General features: G+C 35.3%; 1 protein-coding gene across 15 annotated transcripts in view; it reads left to right on the top strand.

The window, feature by feature from the left end:
* The window catches only part of LOC100721890 (FSD1-like protein), a 177,541-nt gene that overhangs the window by 23,584 nt on the left and 135,815 nt on the right, over window positions 1-18,142 (top strand). For 8 of the 15 annotated variants that reach the window (XR_010039215.1, XR_010039218.1, XM_063224353.1 and 5 more), the window contains exon 3: window positions 1,560-1,691. The exons of 4 other annotated variants lie outside the window; for them this stretch is intronic. Coding sequence is in view for 7 of the 11 variants with exons in the window: in XM_063224353.1 (XP_063080423.1) it covers window positions 1,560-1,691 (132 nt within the window). In the remaining 4 variants the exon portion in view is untranslated. Of the gene's footprint in view, window positions 1-1,559; window positions 1,692-18,142 lie in introns of those variants that run through there. 3 more of the 15 variants (XM_063224344.1, XM_063224373.1, XM_063224362.1) reach the window with 3 other exon arrangements.

Below are 18,142 nucleotides of genomic sequence, written 5' to 3'. Positions count from 1 at the left end.
GGGGGAAAATAGCTAACAAGTCTAAACCTCGTAATCAGTGAACTAGAGAATAATTGCATTCAACATGTGGCTAAAGAGGTTTCAAGTTACAGCTAAACTATTGTTCTTATTAATTACTAAAATTCTACTTTAGACTCTAGAAAAAAATAGATATACGGGGTCTTCCCATAAAATGTATACACACTTCAGCAGTTTGCCATACTAATAAATGTCTAGAAACTAATGACTATCACTTTGAGCACCTCTTGTAATTGTACAAGCCAAAGGCAACTTGTATTAATCTCACAGTGTCTCAGTAAATTTTATACTGAGATATTTATACAAGTTTTCCTTTTCTCGATGTGTGCATATTTTTGGCAGAGACTCTGTATATGTGTAGAATTAAGCTACAGTCTTGTCACTGAAGGTGGAGATGGTGAGAGGTAGGAGGCAAGAGACAAGTTGGAATGTATCAACTAGCAGTTAAAAGGAAAAGAATAGTACAGTTCCTTTTTTATAAGTGAATGAACCAGGGAATTGGAGTGGCTTCTGCAAAGTCACAGTGTTACTGAGTGGTTATTAAGAGACTTGATTTAGGTCTTCTATCTTCTATTGATGACAGTCCAGTAAAATTGTGTATGGATTTTATAGACATTATAAACAAGAAGTTTGGATATTCGGTATACAGTATAATATGTATACTAATTATCTTAACCAGTACTTGTTTATTTCTCTTAATTGAATGATGTATCAAGTTGAGAAATGCTGTAAGATTTCTTCTGTCCCATAATTCTTGTAAGTATTGATATTGTTATTTATGAATTTCACAGGTACTTTAAAGTATTATTGAAATAATGACATCCTACTTGGTGAAGAACTTTGGGGATTCTAGAGACTTGAAATTCTCTGTTGATGCTGTTTCTCTTAATTAGTTGTATAACTTTTGACAAGTTACAGTATATTTTGGTTCATAAAATCTAATAGTTTGATTGCAAGTTTTGGTCATTAAATTATTTCTATGTTCCTTCTACTATAAGATTTAATGTTTGATAAATCTTTTAGGTTCCATTAAAGAATTGCTTAGTCTTTTAAGTTCTGTATATCTTGAGTAGATGCAGTGTTTTAGAGAGCCTGAGTAATTTTAAAATTTATACAGAATTAGCCCCCTTCCTTTATGCCTAAACTGCCCTTCAGAATTGTCCTGCTGAATATTTTATCAAATTCTTTTTTTTTTCCTTCATATACTGCAAAGGTTAAGAACCATTGGCTCAGGATCTGACCGACATTGGGAACTTTGTTAAAACAACTTTTTACTTTGTCCTGTGGTAAAAGAGGGTGTAGGACAGTCCAGAAAAGGCATCAGCTAAACTCATAGCATAGTTGTGTTAGTAGTACTGTCAGCATTAGCAACCAGCCTCTTACATTTATCTCTTTATAAACCCTTAATATTAATATTGTGTTATTTTTACATTAGACTGATAGCTTTTGATAGAAACCTACTTTCCCATTAGGAGTATAACTTTTCATTTTTAAATGTTTGATAGCTTTTCAGAAAATCATTGTTTTGTTTTTTAAAACAGGAAAATTCTTCTAACATACTTTCAGATTTAGATGAAGAATTTGATAGCTTGTACTCTATTTTGGATGAAGTAAAAGAAAGTATGATTAACAGTATCAAGCAGGAACAAGCTCGTAAATCACAAGAGTTACAGGTGAGATCATATAATTTCCGAGTAACTACTTTTATTTCATAGAAGAATGACTTTTAACTTTGTTTTGGTTTTAATATCTTTTTAAATTATTAAAATTACAAAAATTTATGTTCAACCATTTTTAAGTATACAACTGATTGTATGCACTTTGTTGTGTGGTAGAGTTCAGTAAGCTTCATCTTATTACAGTGCTGAAGTTCTATACCTGTTGAACACTAATTCATTGTCTTCTGTCAGCTTCTGGATATTATACTGTTTTCTGTTTCCATTGTTTTTATTTACTATTTGTATTTTACATGAGTTATATAGATTGGTCCTTTTGTGACTGTCTTGTTTAATTCAGCACAGTGTTCTCAAGATTTATCTATGTTTTAGCAGGTGCCAAGATTTCCTTTCTCTTTAATGGCTAAATTCATTTATGTTTATACCACATTTTTTTTGTGCATTTGACTGTCTGGATCTTTGTACTTCTTACTCTTTCTAGGTTTTGCAAATGCTATAGGGAGCATAGATGTGCAAGTATATCTTTAAGGAACTATTTTTAATTCTTTTCGCGGAATACCTGCAAGTCAGATTGCTAATCATATGGTAGTTTTTTTTTTTTTTTTTAATTTCCATGGAACATCCATACTGTCTTCACTGGTGATTGCACTATTTCACATTTCCAGTGCCCAAAGGTTCTAGTTTCCATGCGTGCTCCTAACACTTTTCTTTTTAGGTAGTAGACATCATAATGGGTGAGTCATAATTTGGTATGTTTTTTTTTTTAATTTTATTTTTTTAAGAGCAGAAAATATTTATTAAAGGAAAGAAAGCTTCTGTCTAAGAGAAACAGAAGGGGACCCAGAATATGGTTTGCTAAGGACTCTATTTCTTTAGGGGAAACTTTATAGAACAAAATCATGAGATGGTATAAGGTCACACAAAACTATGATTAACTAATGAGATTAAAAATATAATCACTTAGGTGATATTGAGCTAATTGGGGAAGCAAGTTACATAGCAAGTGTGTCTGGAAAGAACAGGAACCTTCCTTGGTAGGGATGAGTAAAGGTTTTGGCCCCCTACCCAGGTGCTTGATGCCTGTTTAGAATATCTAACATTATTTTTCGCCTCTTGGGGAAGTATGTAGGTGTAGTCACTCCATCTTTGTCTTGAGGTCTGGCCTTCAACAAATTTACCTCCACCCAGAGTGATACATATATACACATATATAAGACCCTTTTTTATTTTAAAGAGAAAAAACCCCAGAAAAATCAAGAAGCAAATGAACCAAGACAACAACAACAATAAAAGCAAAACTACAACAACAAAAACAATGATGATGTAGGATTTCAAAACAAGATGATAGGAATTTAATAATATTGCATGTTGTTATCTTCAAAAGAGTTGCTCAGCTAACCACGTATAGAAATAAAACAACAAAATAGAACAAAACATTGGATTTCAAAAACAAGACAGAAGAATATCCCCTACAGTTGCTATAAATACATATTACCCAGATAGGTGCTGAGACTACCAGCTTTAAGCCTGCAAAGTCAATAAAACAGAACAAGCATTGTCATTTATTTATCTATATCTATCTATCTATCTATCTATCTATCTATTTATTTATTTATTTATATCTGTGTTGCTATCGTCTCAGCTTGAGTTTCTTTGAATCATCTGGTTGCTACCAAGGTGGGGGTAGGGGCCGAGGCCAGTGACATTGCTCTTGTCTCTCAGTCCTCATGCCAGCTAGCTCACATGGATTGGCTTCTTAATTATCCTCCCAGACTGCATGGCTGCTGTTGGCTCACAGGAAGGCATGTGTTGATTTCTTGGTCGCCTCATAGTCTTCATGGCTGCTTCAGGCTCACAGGAAAGCAAGGGTTGGCTTCTTGAGTCTCATCCTAGCCCACATGGTAGGCATATAACTTTAATTCTAAGGAGACAAAACCAAAGAAATAGTTAAGTATGTATGGGCAAATTATAAAGTGAACAAGGTTTTTAGGAAAATAGCCATCAAAAGTTTCTAGTAGGAAGAGCTAGTAATAACCTCCCACAATGAGGTAAAATGAAAGTCTAGGGAATTTTAGAATATGACATGGCATTGACTTGTCATTGAATATCCTGAACAGCCACTCAGATATTAACGGAAGGATCAGGAATGTGCACACTACATTTAGCTTTTGGAATTGCACATACCCCTTTCTGGTAAAATGTCTAATGCCATCTGATTTTGGACGATGGCTTGCCTAATTAATTTTATTTTTTCATTTAGAATAGAGACACCAGTCGAGGTGTCATTTAAGGCCCATTGAGTATAGTTAGTGAAAGTCTTGATGCGTTACATGACTTTCCATAATCCTAGGAAAGAGATAAGGATAGAAGCCAAATGATCATATCAGTGAAGCACACTTCTAGATGACTGATGTTGTAGATGGGGTAAGTTTGAGGTTTGTTGATGCTTTTGACACGCCTCCCTGGCAACCATTAAGTCTCAGTGTATATTTCCCTATCTATCCAGTGGGTGCCAGATCAAGATTGGTTCCACAGGACCAATGAGTGCAGTGGTGGGGTGGGGAATCCCATCTAATTCTAGGTTGATTAAACCAGTCTGTTGCAAACTAGTCTATGACCTGTAAAGTTAGGGTACCTATACACTGCTCAGGGGATGTCTGTCCCACACATTTAGTAGAGTTGGGCCAGTGAAAGTAAAAATAATTTCTTTGTTCTCAACATAAAGCGGTTTTTCTACTAAGTTGTCCTAGTTGGAGTTGTCCTATAGTTGAAGTTGACCATATATAATCATCATCAGAATAAATACTAACTTTCTTTTCTTCACTGAGTTGCAAAGCTTTGTCAGAACTATGAGTTCTGCTAGCTGGGCACTAGTCCCAGGGGCAAGTGAGGAACTACTTATGGAGAATTACCTGTTCACAGTCATATCTTTCAGCCTCAGCTTTCTTTTTTCTGGTAGAAAGGTGACAGAGTTTAAAGAGGAAATATTTTCATTTGAATGACTGGTCCTTCTAGAAGTAGAGCCTGGCATTTAAAAAGTCAGTTGTTTAATAGCCATAGTCTCCCTTTGGAAGAAAGAAGTCCTGTCACATTGTGAGGTGTATATACAGTGAAATCTTCGCCTGAAGTTAACTTGGATGCCTCCAATACAGGAAAGCTATAGTAGCCACAACTCCCAGTGATGCAGGCCATCCATTTGTTATGTCTGGTTCGTGACTCAGATAGTCTACAGGCTGTTGAGCAGATCTCAGATTCTACGCAAGCACTCTCAAAGCCATGCCCCTCTTTTGCTTAACATACAGTTGGTGTCCTGTCAGTAGGCTCAGTGTTGGGGAATTTAGAAGTGTTTGTGTAAACTTCTGGAATCCAGTTTGGGAATCAGGGTCCCAGGTTAAAATATGGGCATCTGCCTTTTAGGCTTCCTTTATAAGCTGATAGAGGGGTTGTACAATCTCACCATAACTTACTCTCCAAAGGGTAACAAAGGCCTGTAATTCCTAGGACTCCCCAGAGCTGTTTTAGAGTTCTGGGCTGTGAGAAGAAAAGTATTGGTTTAATTCTCTTTCTCCAGCCTGCAGGTTCCCTTAGATAAGATATGGTCCAAGTAGTTTACCTCAAGGCTGCAGAGTTGTGCCTTAGATCTAGATATTTTATAACCCCTGTCTGGTAGAAAATCCAGTAGAATACAGTAGCCTTGACTGGAGAGCTTTTCTGAGGGGCACAAAGCAGTATATCATTTGCATATTGCAAGACTGTGATCTGGGAAAATTCAGAACATGCCAAATTGTGGGAAAGCAGTTGCTCATAAAGGTGAAGACTGTCTCTGAATCTTTGAAGAAGTCCAGTCCTCACCAGTTGAAAGGCCTAGTCATGAGGGTTTTCAAAGGTGAAAGGATACTGGGAATCTGTGTGTAAAGGAATACAAAAGAAAGCATCTTGTAAATTTAACACTAAAAGCCAATCAGCATCTTTTGGGATCTTAGAAAGGAGAATGTGTACTTAAGTACCACTGGGTGGATTGGCATTACTGCTTCATCTATTAATGTAAGGTTTTGTACCAATCTTTATTCCCCTTTGGGATTTTTCAACCCCCAGGTTGGAATGTTGCAGTGGTTATTGTAGACTTTATAAGTAAATCTCGTGGTCCTTAAATCATCAATTATAGGCATTAATCCTCTTTAACTTTTAAGTCTTAGAAGGTGTTGTCTTTGGTGAGATTTTTGAGGTATATTTTCATCAGGGCAGCTTGTGTTGCTCTTTCTGTTCTACCTTTAGTTGACCATACTTTAGGATTTATTTCTGTCTCCATGAGGGGAGTCAGTATATCTGACCCATGTGCATATATATCACAGTATTCAAACAAGATAAGAAATACCTCTCCCCAGGAGGGCAACCAGGCTTTTAGACATAATTAAAAGGGATGTGTAAAAAGAAACTCATCCCAGTTAGTGCCCAAAGATGGTGAGAAATAATGAGTTACCTCCTCTCCAGTAGTGATTCCTTTCACTGAGGTGTAATGGCTGGAAGGAAGGCCAAAGTTAAAAAGAAGAACCAAGAGACATGCTCCAGTGTCCAGCAGTGGGCTAGTTTCTTTTCCTTCCATAGTTGTGATTCCCCAGTGCTCCTGCTTGGAGAGGACAGTCAGGCCAGAGGAAGAATGCAGAGTGCCCCAGGTCCTTCAGCCTTGCTGGACCAGCTGCCAAGATGGGTCTGTTCCCTGGGGCCTCTGCTCAAAGCAGGCCAACTTCCAGTGGCCACCTTTGCAGTCAGGGAACAGATTAGGGGGCCTCTTATGGCAGTTCATCTTAAGGTGGCCTGTTTTCTGTAGCAGTAGCAGGTGAATTTAGTTATTGAACTCTTTTTTTTTTTTTTTTTTTTTTATATATATATATTTTTTTTTTGTATTTTTTTTTAAATTTTATTTAAGGAGAAAAGAAAAAAAAAGCAGGGAAAGGGTACAAGTTATACAGATTTACAGAAAAAAAAGAACAGTAGGAAATCACTAGTTAATGGATTACATATTGTCATCTTAGAAATAATTGTTCAAGTCACAAAATTAAAGCTTGTAAAGTGGACATTCCATCAATGATACTGCAAACAGTTCTGTTCATTGATCCAATAAAACCCTGTGATATCATTTTCTATCTTATACATTTAAATATACATGCAGTTATATAGTTTGGAGCACTTTCTTTTCCTCTCTTTTGTTCCATGACTATTACACATTTTGGGTTTCATTGCTCCCATGGTTCTTATTACTTTTTTGGAAGAGAGTATAACCAAATGTGACATAACAGAACAGAATCGGTCAAGTCAAAAGGGTGGACATAATAGATAATGTAAAAACATAATACAAGCTGATCAACAATGGTTACCATAATGCCTCCCGCTATCTCTAATAGAATTGCCTATATCGTTAGTTATAATACAATTGAACAAAACAGTAAAGAATAAAACCAACAAAACCAAAACATTGGAGACATTGTAGGTCTTCAAAAGTAGATAAAAGTCAACAAGAATGGGCGTCATAATGAATCTCATTATCTTCACAGCTGATGCCTAAACTTTCGAACCTGATACTATCCAGCAAAACAGAATAGGGGAACATCAGTTAAAAACCAGATGGTGAGAGTAATACAGGGCTTTAAATCAAGGTAATGAAAAGTCAAAGTGGGTTACTATAATATATCCTGCTATTTTTTTTCCTTTAATTAAAAGGATAAAGATAAAAAAGTAAATAATGGAGTGGAGATTGAGATAAAAGAGGGCATAACAACGAAACAGCGCAGATCAAAACATAACCATTTAAGCAGAATCAGACTTAGGGTTTATTCCTTCTAAGCCTGCAACAACAGGTATTTTCTCTTGGTCTTTGTTTTCCCCCCTTCCCCTCCTCCTGGTCTTGATTATAAAATACTGAGGAGGAAATTCTCACTAAAGTATCAACTGAGCAGTCTGGAGCAAAAGCCAACTTTTGTAGCTTTTTCCTAATATCTGGGGATGACTGGGTAATAAACTTGTCTCTAAGAATCTGTTCTATTGAATCAGGAGCTAGGGAGGTAGGTCTCATCAGTGCCTCTTGTAAAAGATCTAAGAAGGCAGAGGGGTTCTCATCTTTCTTCTGATGAATAGCTAACAATTCAAAATAACTAAAGGAAAAAATAAAGTAAAATAAAATGACGGTAAGGCTTAGTTCATGGTGTCCTTAGACTTTGAAGCATACATAATCTTAAAATGTCTCTTGTTTCAATCCCCCTTCTGGTTGGTTGACTAGTAGAGCTTTTGTAGATGGACTGCATGGGCTCTAGAAGGAACCATCTGTTACCCAGGCTGCCTGTCTTCTGGCCTTCTAAAGTTAATGGTATTCCTCTTGAAATGTATAGCGGCTTACAGTGCTGCGTGTTGCTCGTTAGAAGCCAGTGTTTGATTTAAGTGTAACATTGCATCTTCCTAGTCTAGTTCACAGGTCTGGGTAAGTTCCTCTAAAGACCTCAGTGTACTTATTAAGGTCATCTGAAAACTTTCCTGGAACTTTTTTGATCTATTTTAGATCACTGAGAGAAAGGGACACATGAAATATGGGTAGTCCTGTATTTGCCATTCACTCTCTGTGGCTTATATTTACATTTTTAACACAAATAAGAATAATTTCTTGATGCAGAGGAAGTCTAAATATAAGGTAATTCTGGCCATTTTCCCTCTTTCTTACAGTACAATCATTACCTCCCTGTACATTCATTTTGGTGGTAGGGGTAAGCAGGCCATGCAGGGGTGCAGAAGAATACTAAATGACTCTTTTTCAATATGTAAGGGTTGAACATTTTCTAGTACTTAAGAATGCATTCCAAAAGAGTAAGAGATTTTGACATTGATTTTCCTATCTTCATTCAGTTATCTCAGTGGGGTTTCCACATGATACAAGGATGATGTGGGACCTTCAAATAATATAAGGGAAATATTATGACTCCCAGCCTGCTAGATATCTGATAGCACTGTTGTTGTTCCCCATTTGTGAATGAATTCTAATAAACAGTAGAGGTTAAAAGCAGAAAATATTTAGTAGAAGAAAGAAAGCTTCTGTCTAAGAGAGACAGAAGGGGATTCAGAAAGTAGGTTGCCCTTTTGTTATGGTTTTGATTTGTATTTCTTTAATGATGAGAGGTGTTGAACATCATTTTTGCATGCTTCTTAGTTATCTCTATTATACATCCTTTTTTTGGAGAATATTTCCAAATATCTCAGGTTGTTTTCCTGTCTTTTAATCATAGTAATTGCATTTTTTATTGCTGAGTTGTGAATTTTTATTCTAAATTTGATTTTTTAAAAAAATTACATTTTAGTAGTTTCTTTCTTTTCTTTTTGTGATGCTGGAATTAAACTTAGGGATTCAGGTACACTTGGCAAGTATTCTACCAGTGAGATCCATCTTCATCTCTGTGATGTGGATATTAACCCCTTATTAGATACTAAAAGAGGTTTGCAGTTATTTAATTCCATTGAGGAGATTGACTTTTCACTCTCTTGGTTATTTCCTTTATAATGGAGGTTTTTTTTTTTTTCCTTTCTTTCTTTTTCTCACATACAACTTTTTTCCAATAGCCTCAGTACAAACACAGCCTAAGCTGGCTTCTAAACCTCTTAGGCTTCAGAGAGGGCCAGGGTTAGGAATAGCAGCATCAGAAGCCAAAAAACACTTCATTCTCCTCTTTGTAGTACTGATGGGATTAGGGAGCACAGATAAACCAGAATGGTTAGAAATCTATAGAAAAAAAATGGAAACAGGAAGAGAAGAAGTGTTGAAAGGAGGGGAGGCAAATGGGAAAAAAAAGAACTGAGATATATTATGTACATGTACAAATTCCCTAAGATGAATGTGAGCACTATGTATGCAAAAATATACTAGTCAAATATTTTTCTAAAAATAAAGGGAAAAACCCCTATCATCAGCTTGCTTCCATATTGTAATTCTCACCAAAACAGTCATTTCTTTAGCTGGGCATTTTGGTGTACTCCTATAGTCCTAGCCCTTGGGAAGATGAAGCAAGAGGGTTCTTGCAAGTTCCACACCAGCCTGGGCTGCAAAGTGAGTTCAAGGCCAGCCCAAACTGCGTAGCAAGACCCTGTCTCAAAAAAAAAAAAAAATTCATTCCTTTTAGTTTGTTTAGAAAACTAACATTTGCTGATTATCTAATATGTGCTAAGTGCTGTCCTAGATGCCAGGAGATCAAGCAGTGAAAAATGCTAAAAATTCCTGTCTTTAAGAAGCTTACATTCTACTGGTAGGAGTCAGTAAACAAATACACACACAAACACACACGCACACACACACACATGTGCGCACGCAAACACACACACACACACAAATACTTGGTAATAATGGAGTTTTTAAGGTTGACATGGTCCTTTTTGTCTATCTTTGCTTCTGTTGCCTTGGTTATATCTAAGAAACCAGGAACAAATACCATGTTATGAAGCTTTTCCCCTTTACTTTCTTCTGGAGGTGCTTAAGTCATTTTTAATTAATTTTGTATAATAAAGTAAGAGTTCTACTTTATTCTTTTGCATTTGAGCATTCAGTTTGCCAAACACAATTTGTCCTTTTCCCATTGTATGTTCTTGGTGTCCTTGTCAGTGATCACTTTTTCATATATGTGAAGGTTTACATTTGGGCTGTCTATGTTCTATTCCATTTCTGTAGGTGTCTTTGTGCCAGTAGCACACTTTTGATTACTGTATCATTGTTTAATAGGTGTTGAGGTCTTCAAATTTGTTCCTTTAAAAGATTATTGTGGCAATTTGGGATCCCTTGTTTCCATATTAATTTTAGAATGTTTGTTTTCATTTTTGCCAAAAATGTTGTTGGGCTTTGGATAGGCAGTGCACTGAATTCGTATAGATATTCAACCTATGAACTCTTGCAGTTCATGAACACAGGATGCCTTTTCATTTACTTGCATTGTCTTTAGTTTCTTTCAGCAATGTTTGGTGGTTTTCCATATGGGACTTCTCCCTCATTGCCTACAGTTGCTCCTATTCTTTTTTCTGTTATCAATGGGTTTGTTTTCTTAATTTCCTTCTTAGATTGTACAGTAATGGTAACTGATTTTTGCATGTTGATTTTAATCACAGGTATTTTTGAGAACCTTAAGGGTATGAAACAATATGAATAAGTTCTCATTCTTATACTCACATTATTTCTAAGGATCAAATACTTTCTCAGGAATATCCATTCTTTCCAGATAGAAGTTTGTTGTTTATATTTGGGAGTGAGAGATGTATTGCTTGTTTTTCAAAGAATATTAGTTTAAGTTCATTAAGTTGTCATAAGTTTTAATAAAAGACTCATTCATTTAAAAAAAAAATCCCAAAAACAAAGAAGAAAGGAAAGCTCAGCACCTTCTGAAGATCTGCCCACAACTTATCCTGTGGATTTTTTGTTGGTCTTGGGCCCAGATCCGTTTTTATAGCACCAGCTTCAGATAATCTTGAAGCATCCAGTTGCTTAATTTGAAATATTCCCTTTCTCTTCCTGTACTTTTTCTCCACAGAACAGCTCTGTTTGTCTTCATCTACTTACTAGACAACATTTCTGTCACTGTAGCCCACACATATTAAAACTGCAGAGTAACCATGAGTCATACCTTTTCTCCTGTCTTTTTCTTTTTCCATTAAGTGACAAAAACCTCATGCATACTGAAAGTGCATTATCCAGTAAAATTGTTGCTTTTAACCATCCTTGGGATGAGCTTTTTCAGCGCTGTAATTAATGTGTTCTTTTTTTCTTCTAAACTCTGAATGTCTGGTGGTATCTGTTGTTTGTTGATCCTCTTTTCTGCATAGTATGTATTCAAAGTATAGTTTACTGCCATTGTTAGAAGAGCTAGATGGATTTAATAGACATTTTTTAAAATTTACAGTTTGAACCATATAGTCTCCCTAGTGTAAGAAATGGTGAGAGTACATAAGATTTTATGGTAATCATGATGCCCTATTGTATTGCTTTGAAGTCTTTTAATATTTTCATTCATTGGTTGGAATGATTTTATTCTGTTTTGTTTGATTTTATTACGTGTGATGATATAAACAGCTGCTTTGAAGAAAACAAGACATTATGGCAGCCATTGCTGATACAGTATCATCTTGCTTTGAAGACCTACCATGCTTTTGTTCTTCTGTTTCCATTGATTCTATCATGTTGTGTCTTACTGGATTTTAATATGTGTGATAGTATAAACAAATTTTTTAAGGAAAATGAGATATTATAGAAGCCATTGTTCATTATCAGTTATTTGTTTTTGAATGTCCTATAATACTTTCATTCTCTTGAATGGTTTTATACTATTTTGTTATGTTTGATACTCTTGTGTGTGAAGGTATGCTCAACTATTTCAAAGAAAGACATTAACGGTAGCTACTGTTGATATCTGGTTGTCTTGTCATGAAGTGCTGTGTTGCATTGTTTTGTTCTGATTTGCTTTGTTCTGTTATCTTTTGTTTTATATTCTCCTTAAAATAAAAAAATTAGAATTCAATAGATAAAATTAACCATTGTCAACATATACCTTGACAGCAGCAACTTTGTTTGCCACTTAGTTTGGAAAAATACTTTCTACTTATTTCATATTCTTTATGTATTTTACCATATTGTTAGGTTTTTTTCTTTTTTCTTTTTTTTTTTGCAGTGCTGGGGATACAGTTCCAGGCCTTACTAATGTTAGGCAGCCAGTTTTGCCATTCAGGCACAACCCTGGCTTTATTGCTAGCTTTATTTTTATTTTATTTTATTTTATTTAAGAGGAAAAAGAGAAAAACACAAAACAAAACAAAGCAGTGTAAGGTTACACATAATACAGAACTACAACAAAAAAAACATAACAGTAAGAAATCACCTGTTAATAGATTACATATTATCATCTTGGAAATAGTTGCTCAAATCACAGTATCAAAGAATACAAAGTAGACATTCAAACAGAGAGACTGCAAACAGCTGTGTTCAGTGATCCAAAAACATTAATATAGTCAGCTATTTAACACCCCTAAACACACTTGCTGTTATATCCGTTAGAGCTCTTTTTTTTTTCCTCCCTCTCTTTTTTACAACAAAATTTATACATTTTGGATTTTATTACTCCTTAGTTCTTATTACTTTTGGGGGGGGGAGAGAATAAAGTCAAATATGGCAAAACAAAGCTGTCAGTCAAAACCAAGGATAGACATAGCACATGATGTAGAACAGAGTACAAGGTTATTAACAATGGTTATCAACGTTGTCTCTTGTTTCCTTAAAAAGAATTGTCTATCTCATTAGATATTATAAAGTTGGACAAAACAGTAGAGAACAAGACCAATAAAACTTAGGCATTGTAAACATTACAGGACTTCCAAAGGAGACAATAGTCAAACCAGAATGGGTATCTTAGTGAATCTTACTGCCTTCAAAGTAGTTGCCTATACCCTCAAACTTGATACTATCGCACAGAATGGAACAGTCTAATCAGTCAAAACAAGATCGTGGGAGTATTACAGGACTTCAAAACAAGTTAATAGGAAATCAAAAAGAGTTACTATTATATATCTTAATTTTTTAAATTTTTCCCTTAATTAAAATAAACATAAGAAATAACTAAATAATTTTTTAAAGAATAGTAGTTACCATAGTGTCTGTCTTTTTCCTTGAAATATTTGGATAAAACTTCATATACTATAGCTTCAAATATTTCCATATCAAGAAGCCCAGAATAAAGCCTTTCTAATTAATAAGTGAAAATTTTATAAGGCTTCAAGGCCACATAATGGGGAATCATGATTACCACATATTTTTATATATTTGAATCATTACTTACATTAGGGAAACTATTCGGTATTCATACATGCGAGATTGATTTATTTCACTTATGAGTATGGTCTCAAGCTGCGCCCATTTATTGATAAATATCTCAATGTGATCCTTCTTTATAGCTGAATAATACTCCATTGTATAGAAATACCACAACTTTTTTATCCATTCCTCAGTTGATGGACACTTGGGTTGTTTCCAAGATCTGGCGATTACAAATTGTGCTGCTATAAACATAGGTGCACATATATCACTGTGGTATGATGCTTTCAGTTCTTCTGGGAATATGCCTAGAAGTGGAATAGCTGGAATAAATGGGATTTCCAATCCCAACTTTTTGAGAAATCTCCAGACAGACCTCCACAAAGGCTGTACCAGTCTACACTCCCACCAACAGTGCAGGAGAGTTCCTTTTTCCCCACAGCCTCTCCAGCATTTGTTGTTGTTGGTTTTCTTGATCCTGGCCATTCTTTCAGGAGTGAGATGGTATCTCAGTGTGGTTTTAATTTGTATTTCTCTAATGACCAATGATGATGAGCATTTTTTCATGTATTTATTTGCCATTTGCATTTCTTCATCTGAGAATTGCGTATTCATCTCAGATGCCCATTTTTGGATTGGATCTTTGAATTTTGGAGGTCTGAGTTTTTTTAATTCTTTATATGTTTTAGACAAGAGTCCCTTGTCTGAGAGAGAGTTCACTAAAATCTTTTCCCAGTTTGTGGGTTTTCTTTTCACTATGCTGGAGATTTCTTTTGACATGCAGAAACTTTTTAATAAGAAGTGGTCCCAGTTATTGATTCTGGGAAGTATTTCCCATGCGGTTTGAGTCCTGTTCATGAATTCTCTACCTACTCCTGTGTCTCCAAGGTTTTAACCCAATTTGTCTCCCAATAGATTTAGTGTTTCTGTTTTAATATTCAGATCTTTGACCCATTTAGATTTTAATTTAGTACATGGTGATAGACATGGGTCTAGCTTTAGTTTTCGGCAAATGGAGAGCCAGTTTTTCCAGCACCATTTATTAAAGAGACTGTCGTTCTTCCAGTGAACCTGTTTGGCTCCTTTATCAAAGATAAGGTGGTTGAGTGTGTTTGTAGTTGTGGTTGTATCTTCTAATCTATTCCATTGATCTTCAGCTCTGTTTTGATTCCAATACCATGTTGATTTTACTACTGTTGCTTTGTAGTATAATTTCAAGTCAGGGATTGTGATGCCTCCTGCTTTGTCTTTGCTGCTTAGAATTGCCTTTGCGATTCTAGGTCTCTTCTGGTTCCAGATGAAATTTAGGAGTGATTTCTCTAGATCTATAAGGTATGTTGATGGTATTTCTATTGGGATTGCATTGAATCTGTATAAGAGTTTTGGGAGAATGGCCATCTTCACAATGTTTGTTCTTCCTATCCATGAGCAAGGGATGTCTTTCCATTTTCTGAGATCATCTTCAATTTCCTTTTTCAGTGTATTATAGTTTTCACTGTATAAGTCTTTCACTTCTTTCGTAAGAGTAATTCCTAAATATTTCATTTTTTTGCTTGCTAATGTGAATAGTCCAGTTTCTCTTATTTCCCTCTCTGTGATTTTGTTGTTTGTGTATAGGAATGCTATTGATTTCTGAGTATTGATTTTGTATCCAGCCACATTACTGAATTTATTTATTGTATCTAAGAGTCTTTCAATGGAGTTTAGGGGGTCTTCTATGTAGAGTATCATGTCATCTGCAAACAATGATAACTTAACTTCTTCTTTTCCTATCTTTACCCCTTTTATTTCTCTTTCTTGCCTAATTGCTCTGGCTAGTACTTCCAGTACTATATTAAATAGGAGTGGTGATAAAGGACATCCTTGTCTTGTGCCTGATTTTAAAGTAAAGGCTTTCAATTTCTGGCCATTTAGTATGATGCTGGCTGTTGGTTTGTCATAAATGGCCTTTATTGTATTGCGGTAAAGACCATCTATTCCAATTTTCTGTAAAGTTTTTATCATGAATAAATGTTGGATCTTATCGAAGGCTTTTTCTGCATCTATAGAAATGATCATGTGATTCTTATTTTTGGCTTTATTGATATGGTGGATTACATTTATTGATTTGCGTATGTTGAACCATCCTTGCATTCCTGGGATGAATCCCACTTGGTCATGGTGTATAATCTTCTTGATGATTTGCTGGATCCTATTTGCCAATATTTTATTGAGGATTTTTGCATCTGTGTTCATTAGGGAGATCGGTGTATAGTTCTCTTTTTTAGTTGGGTCTTTCTCAGGTTTTGGTACTAGAGTAATATTTGCTTCCAGGAATGACTTAGGAAGGATTGCTTCCCTTTCAATTTCATTGAATAGTTTGAGGAGTGTCGGCATTAGGTCTTCTTTGTATTTCTTGTAGAATTCTGCAGTGAATCCATCTGGGCCTGGGCTCTTCTTGGTGGGTAAGGACTTAATTACATTTTCAATTTCAGTAACAGAGATTGGGTTATTCAACAGTTTTACATCCTCTTGATCTAGCTTTGGCACTTCATATGCTTCTAAGAATCTGTCTATTTCTTCTGTGTTATCAAACTTTTGAGAGTAGAGGTTTTCAAAATAGGTGTTGATGATCTTCTGTATTTCTATTGGGTCTGTAGTGATTTCTCCTTTTTCATTTCTTATTGCATGAATTTGAGCTTTTTCTTCCCTTTTTTTTTAATAAGGTTGGCTAGGGGCTTATCAATTTTATTTATTCTTTCAAAGAACCAACTCTTTGATTCGTTGATTCTTTGGATTGTTTTCTTAGTCTCTATTGCATTGATTTCTGCTCTGATTTTTATAATTTCCTCTCTTCTTTTGGCTTTGGGCTTGACTTGCTCTTCTTTTTCTAGCTGTTTGAGGTGTAGCATCAAGTTATTTATTTGTATTCGTTCTGTTTTCCTGATATGGGAACTCAGTGCAATAAATTTTCCTCTCAGGACGGCTTTCATTGCATCCCACAGATTCCGGTAAGTTGTATCTGCATTTTCATTTTCTTTTAGGTATTGTTTGATTTCTTCTTTAATTTCTTCTGTGACCCACTGATTACTCAAGAGTGTGTTATTCAGTTTCCATGTGTTTGTGGGATTTTTGCAGTATCTTTTATCATTAATTTCTAATTTCAGAGCGCTATGATCCGATAACATGCAAGGGATGATTTCAGCTCTTTTGCACTTGTTTAAATATGTTCTGTGAGCTAATATATGGTCTATTTTAGAAAATGATCCATGTACTGCTGAGAAGAATTTGTATTCTGATGTTGTTGGGTGGAACATTCTGTATATGTCTATCAAACCCATTTGTTCACAGGTATGATTCAGTTCTGTTATTTCTTTGCTCATTTTCTGTCTGGTTGATCTGTCCCTTGGTGTCAATGGCGTATTAAGGTCTCTTGTTACAATTGTGTTACTGATAATTTGAGTTTTCATTTCTGTTAATAGTTGTTTTATATAACTGGGTGCTCTGGAGTTTGGTGCGTATATATTTAAGATAGTTATCTCTTTCTCTTGGAGTTTTCCCCTTACGAATATGTAGTGACCTTCTTTATCCTTTATGGTCATTGTTGGTTTAAAGTTCACGTTGTCTGCAAACAGAATGGCTACTCCTGCCTTTTTTTGAATTCCTGCTGCATGAAGAATTGTTTTCCATCCTTTGACTTTCAGTCTGTGAGTATCCTTCTGGGTTAGATGGGTTTCCTGTAAACAGCATATGGTTGGATTTTGTTTCTTGATCCATTCTGCTAGTCTGTTTCTTTTGATTGGTGCATTGAGACCATTTACATTAATGGTTATTACTGTTAAATGTTGGTTAATTGTAGGAATCTTATCTCTCTGCTGTTGCATCTTTATCTTTCTGTTCTGTTTAATTATTTGCTTTGCTTAGTGGTTTTTTCCTTTGTGTATCTAAACTGTCTTTCAATATTTTTTGCAGGGTTGGTTTGGTGCTCATGAAGTTCTTTAGCTGTTCTTTGTCATGGAAGTATCGTATTTCACCATCTATTTTGAATGATAGTTTTGCAGGATATATCAGTCTAGGTTGGAAATCATTTTGCTTTAGGATCTGGAATACTTCACTCCATGCTCTTCTTGACTTTATTGTTTGTGATGAGAAGTCTGCTGTGATTCTGATAGGTTTTCCTTTATAAGTGATCTGTCTTTTCTCTCTGACAGCTTTTAATAATCTATTCTTGTGTTGGATTTCTGGGATGGTGATTATTATATGTCTGGGTGTAGTTTTATTTTGGTTATGACTATTTGGAGTTCTATATGCTTCACTGATCCTGATGTCAGTTTCTGATCTCATGCTTGGGAAATTTTCAGCTATTACTTCTCTAAATATCCTCTTGATTTCCTTTATGTTGTCTCCTTCTTTTTCATTAATCCCTATCATTCTTATGTTATTCTTCTTTGCATCGTCTTGCAGTTGTTGAATTGTTGTTTCCTGATTCCTTGTTATTTTTAAAAGATCTTTCCTTTCCTGTTCACTAGCTGCAATCCTGTCTTCAAGGTCTGAAATTCTATCTTCACTTTCATTAAGGCAGTTTTTACAACTTTCAGTGGAGTTTTTTATTTCCTGTATATCTCTGTGCATCTGCATTATGTATTCTGTT

This window comes from Cavia porcellus, unplaced genomic scaffold, assembly GCF_034190915.1.
Source record: "Cavia porcellus strain 051 isolate PalLab524CR breed Dunkin Hartley unplaced genomic scaffold, mCavPor4.1 scaffold_1, whole genome shotgun sequence".
Taxonomy (NCBI): Eukaryota; Metazoa; Chordata; class Mammalia; order Rodentia; family Caviidae; genus Cavia; species Cavia porcellus.
The sequence above is the reverse complement of the archived record's forward strand: the minus strand, read 5'-3'. Positions and strand labels throughout refer to the sequence as shown.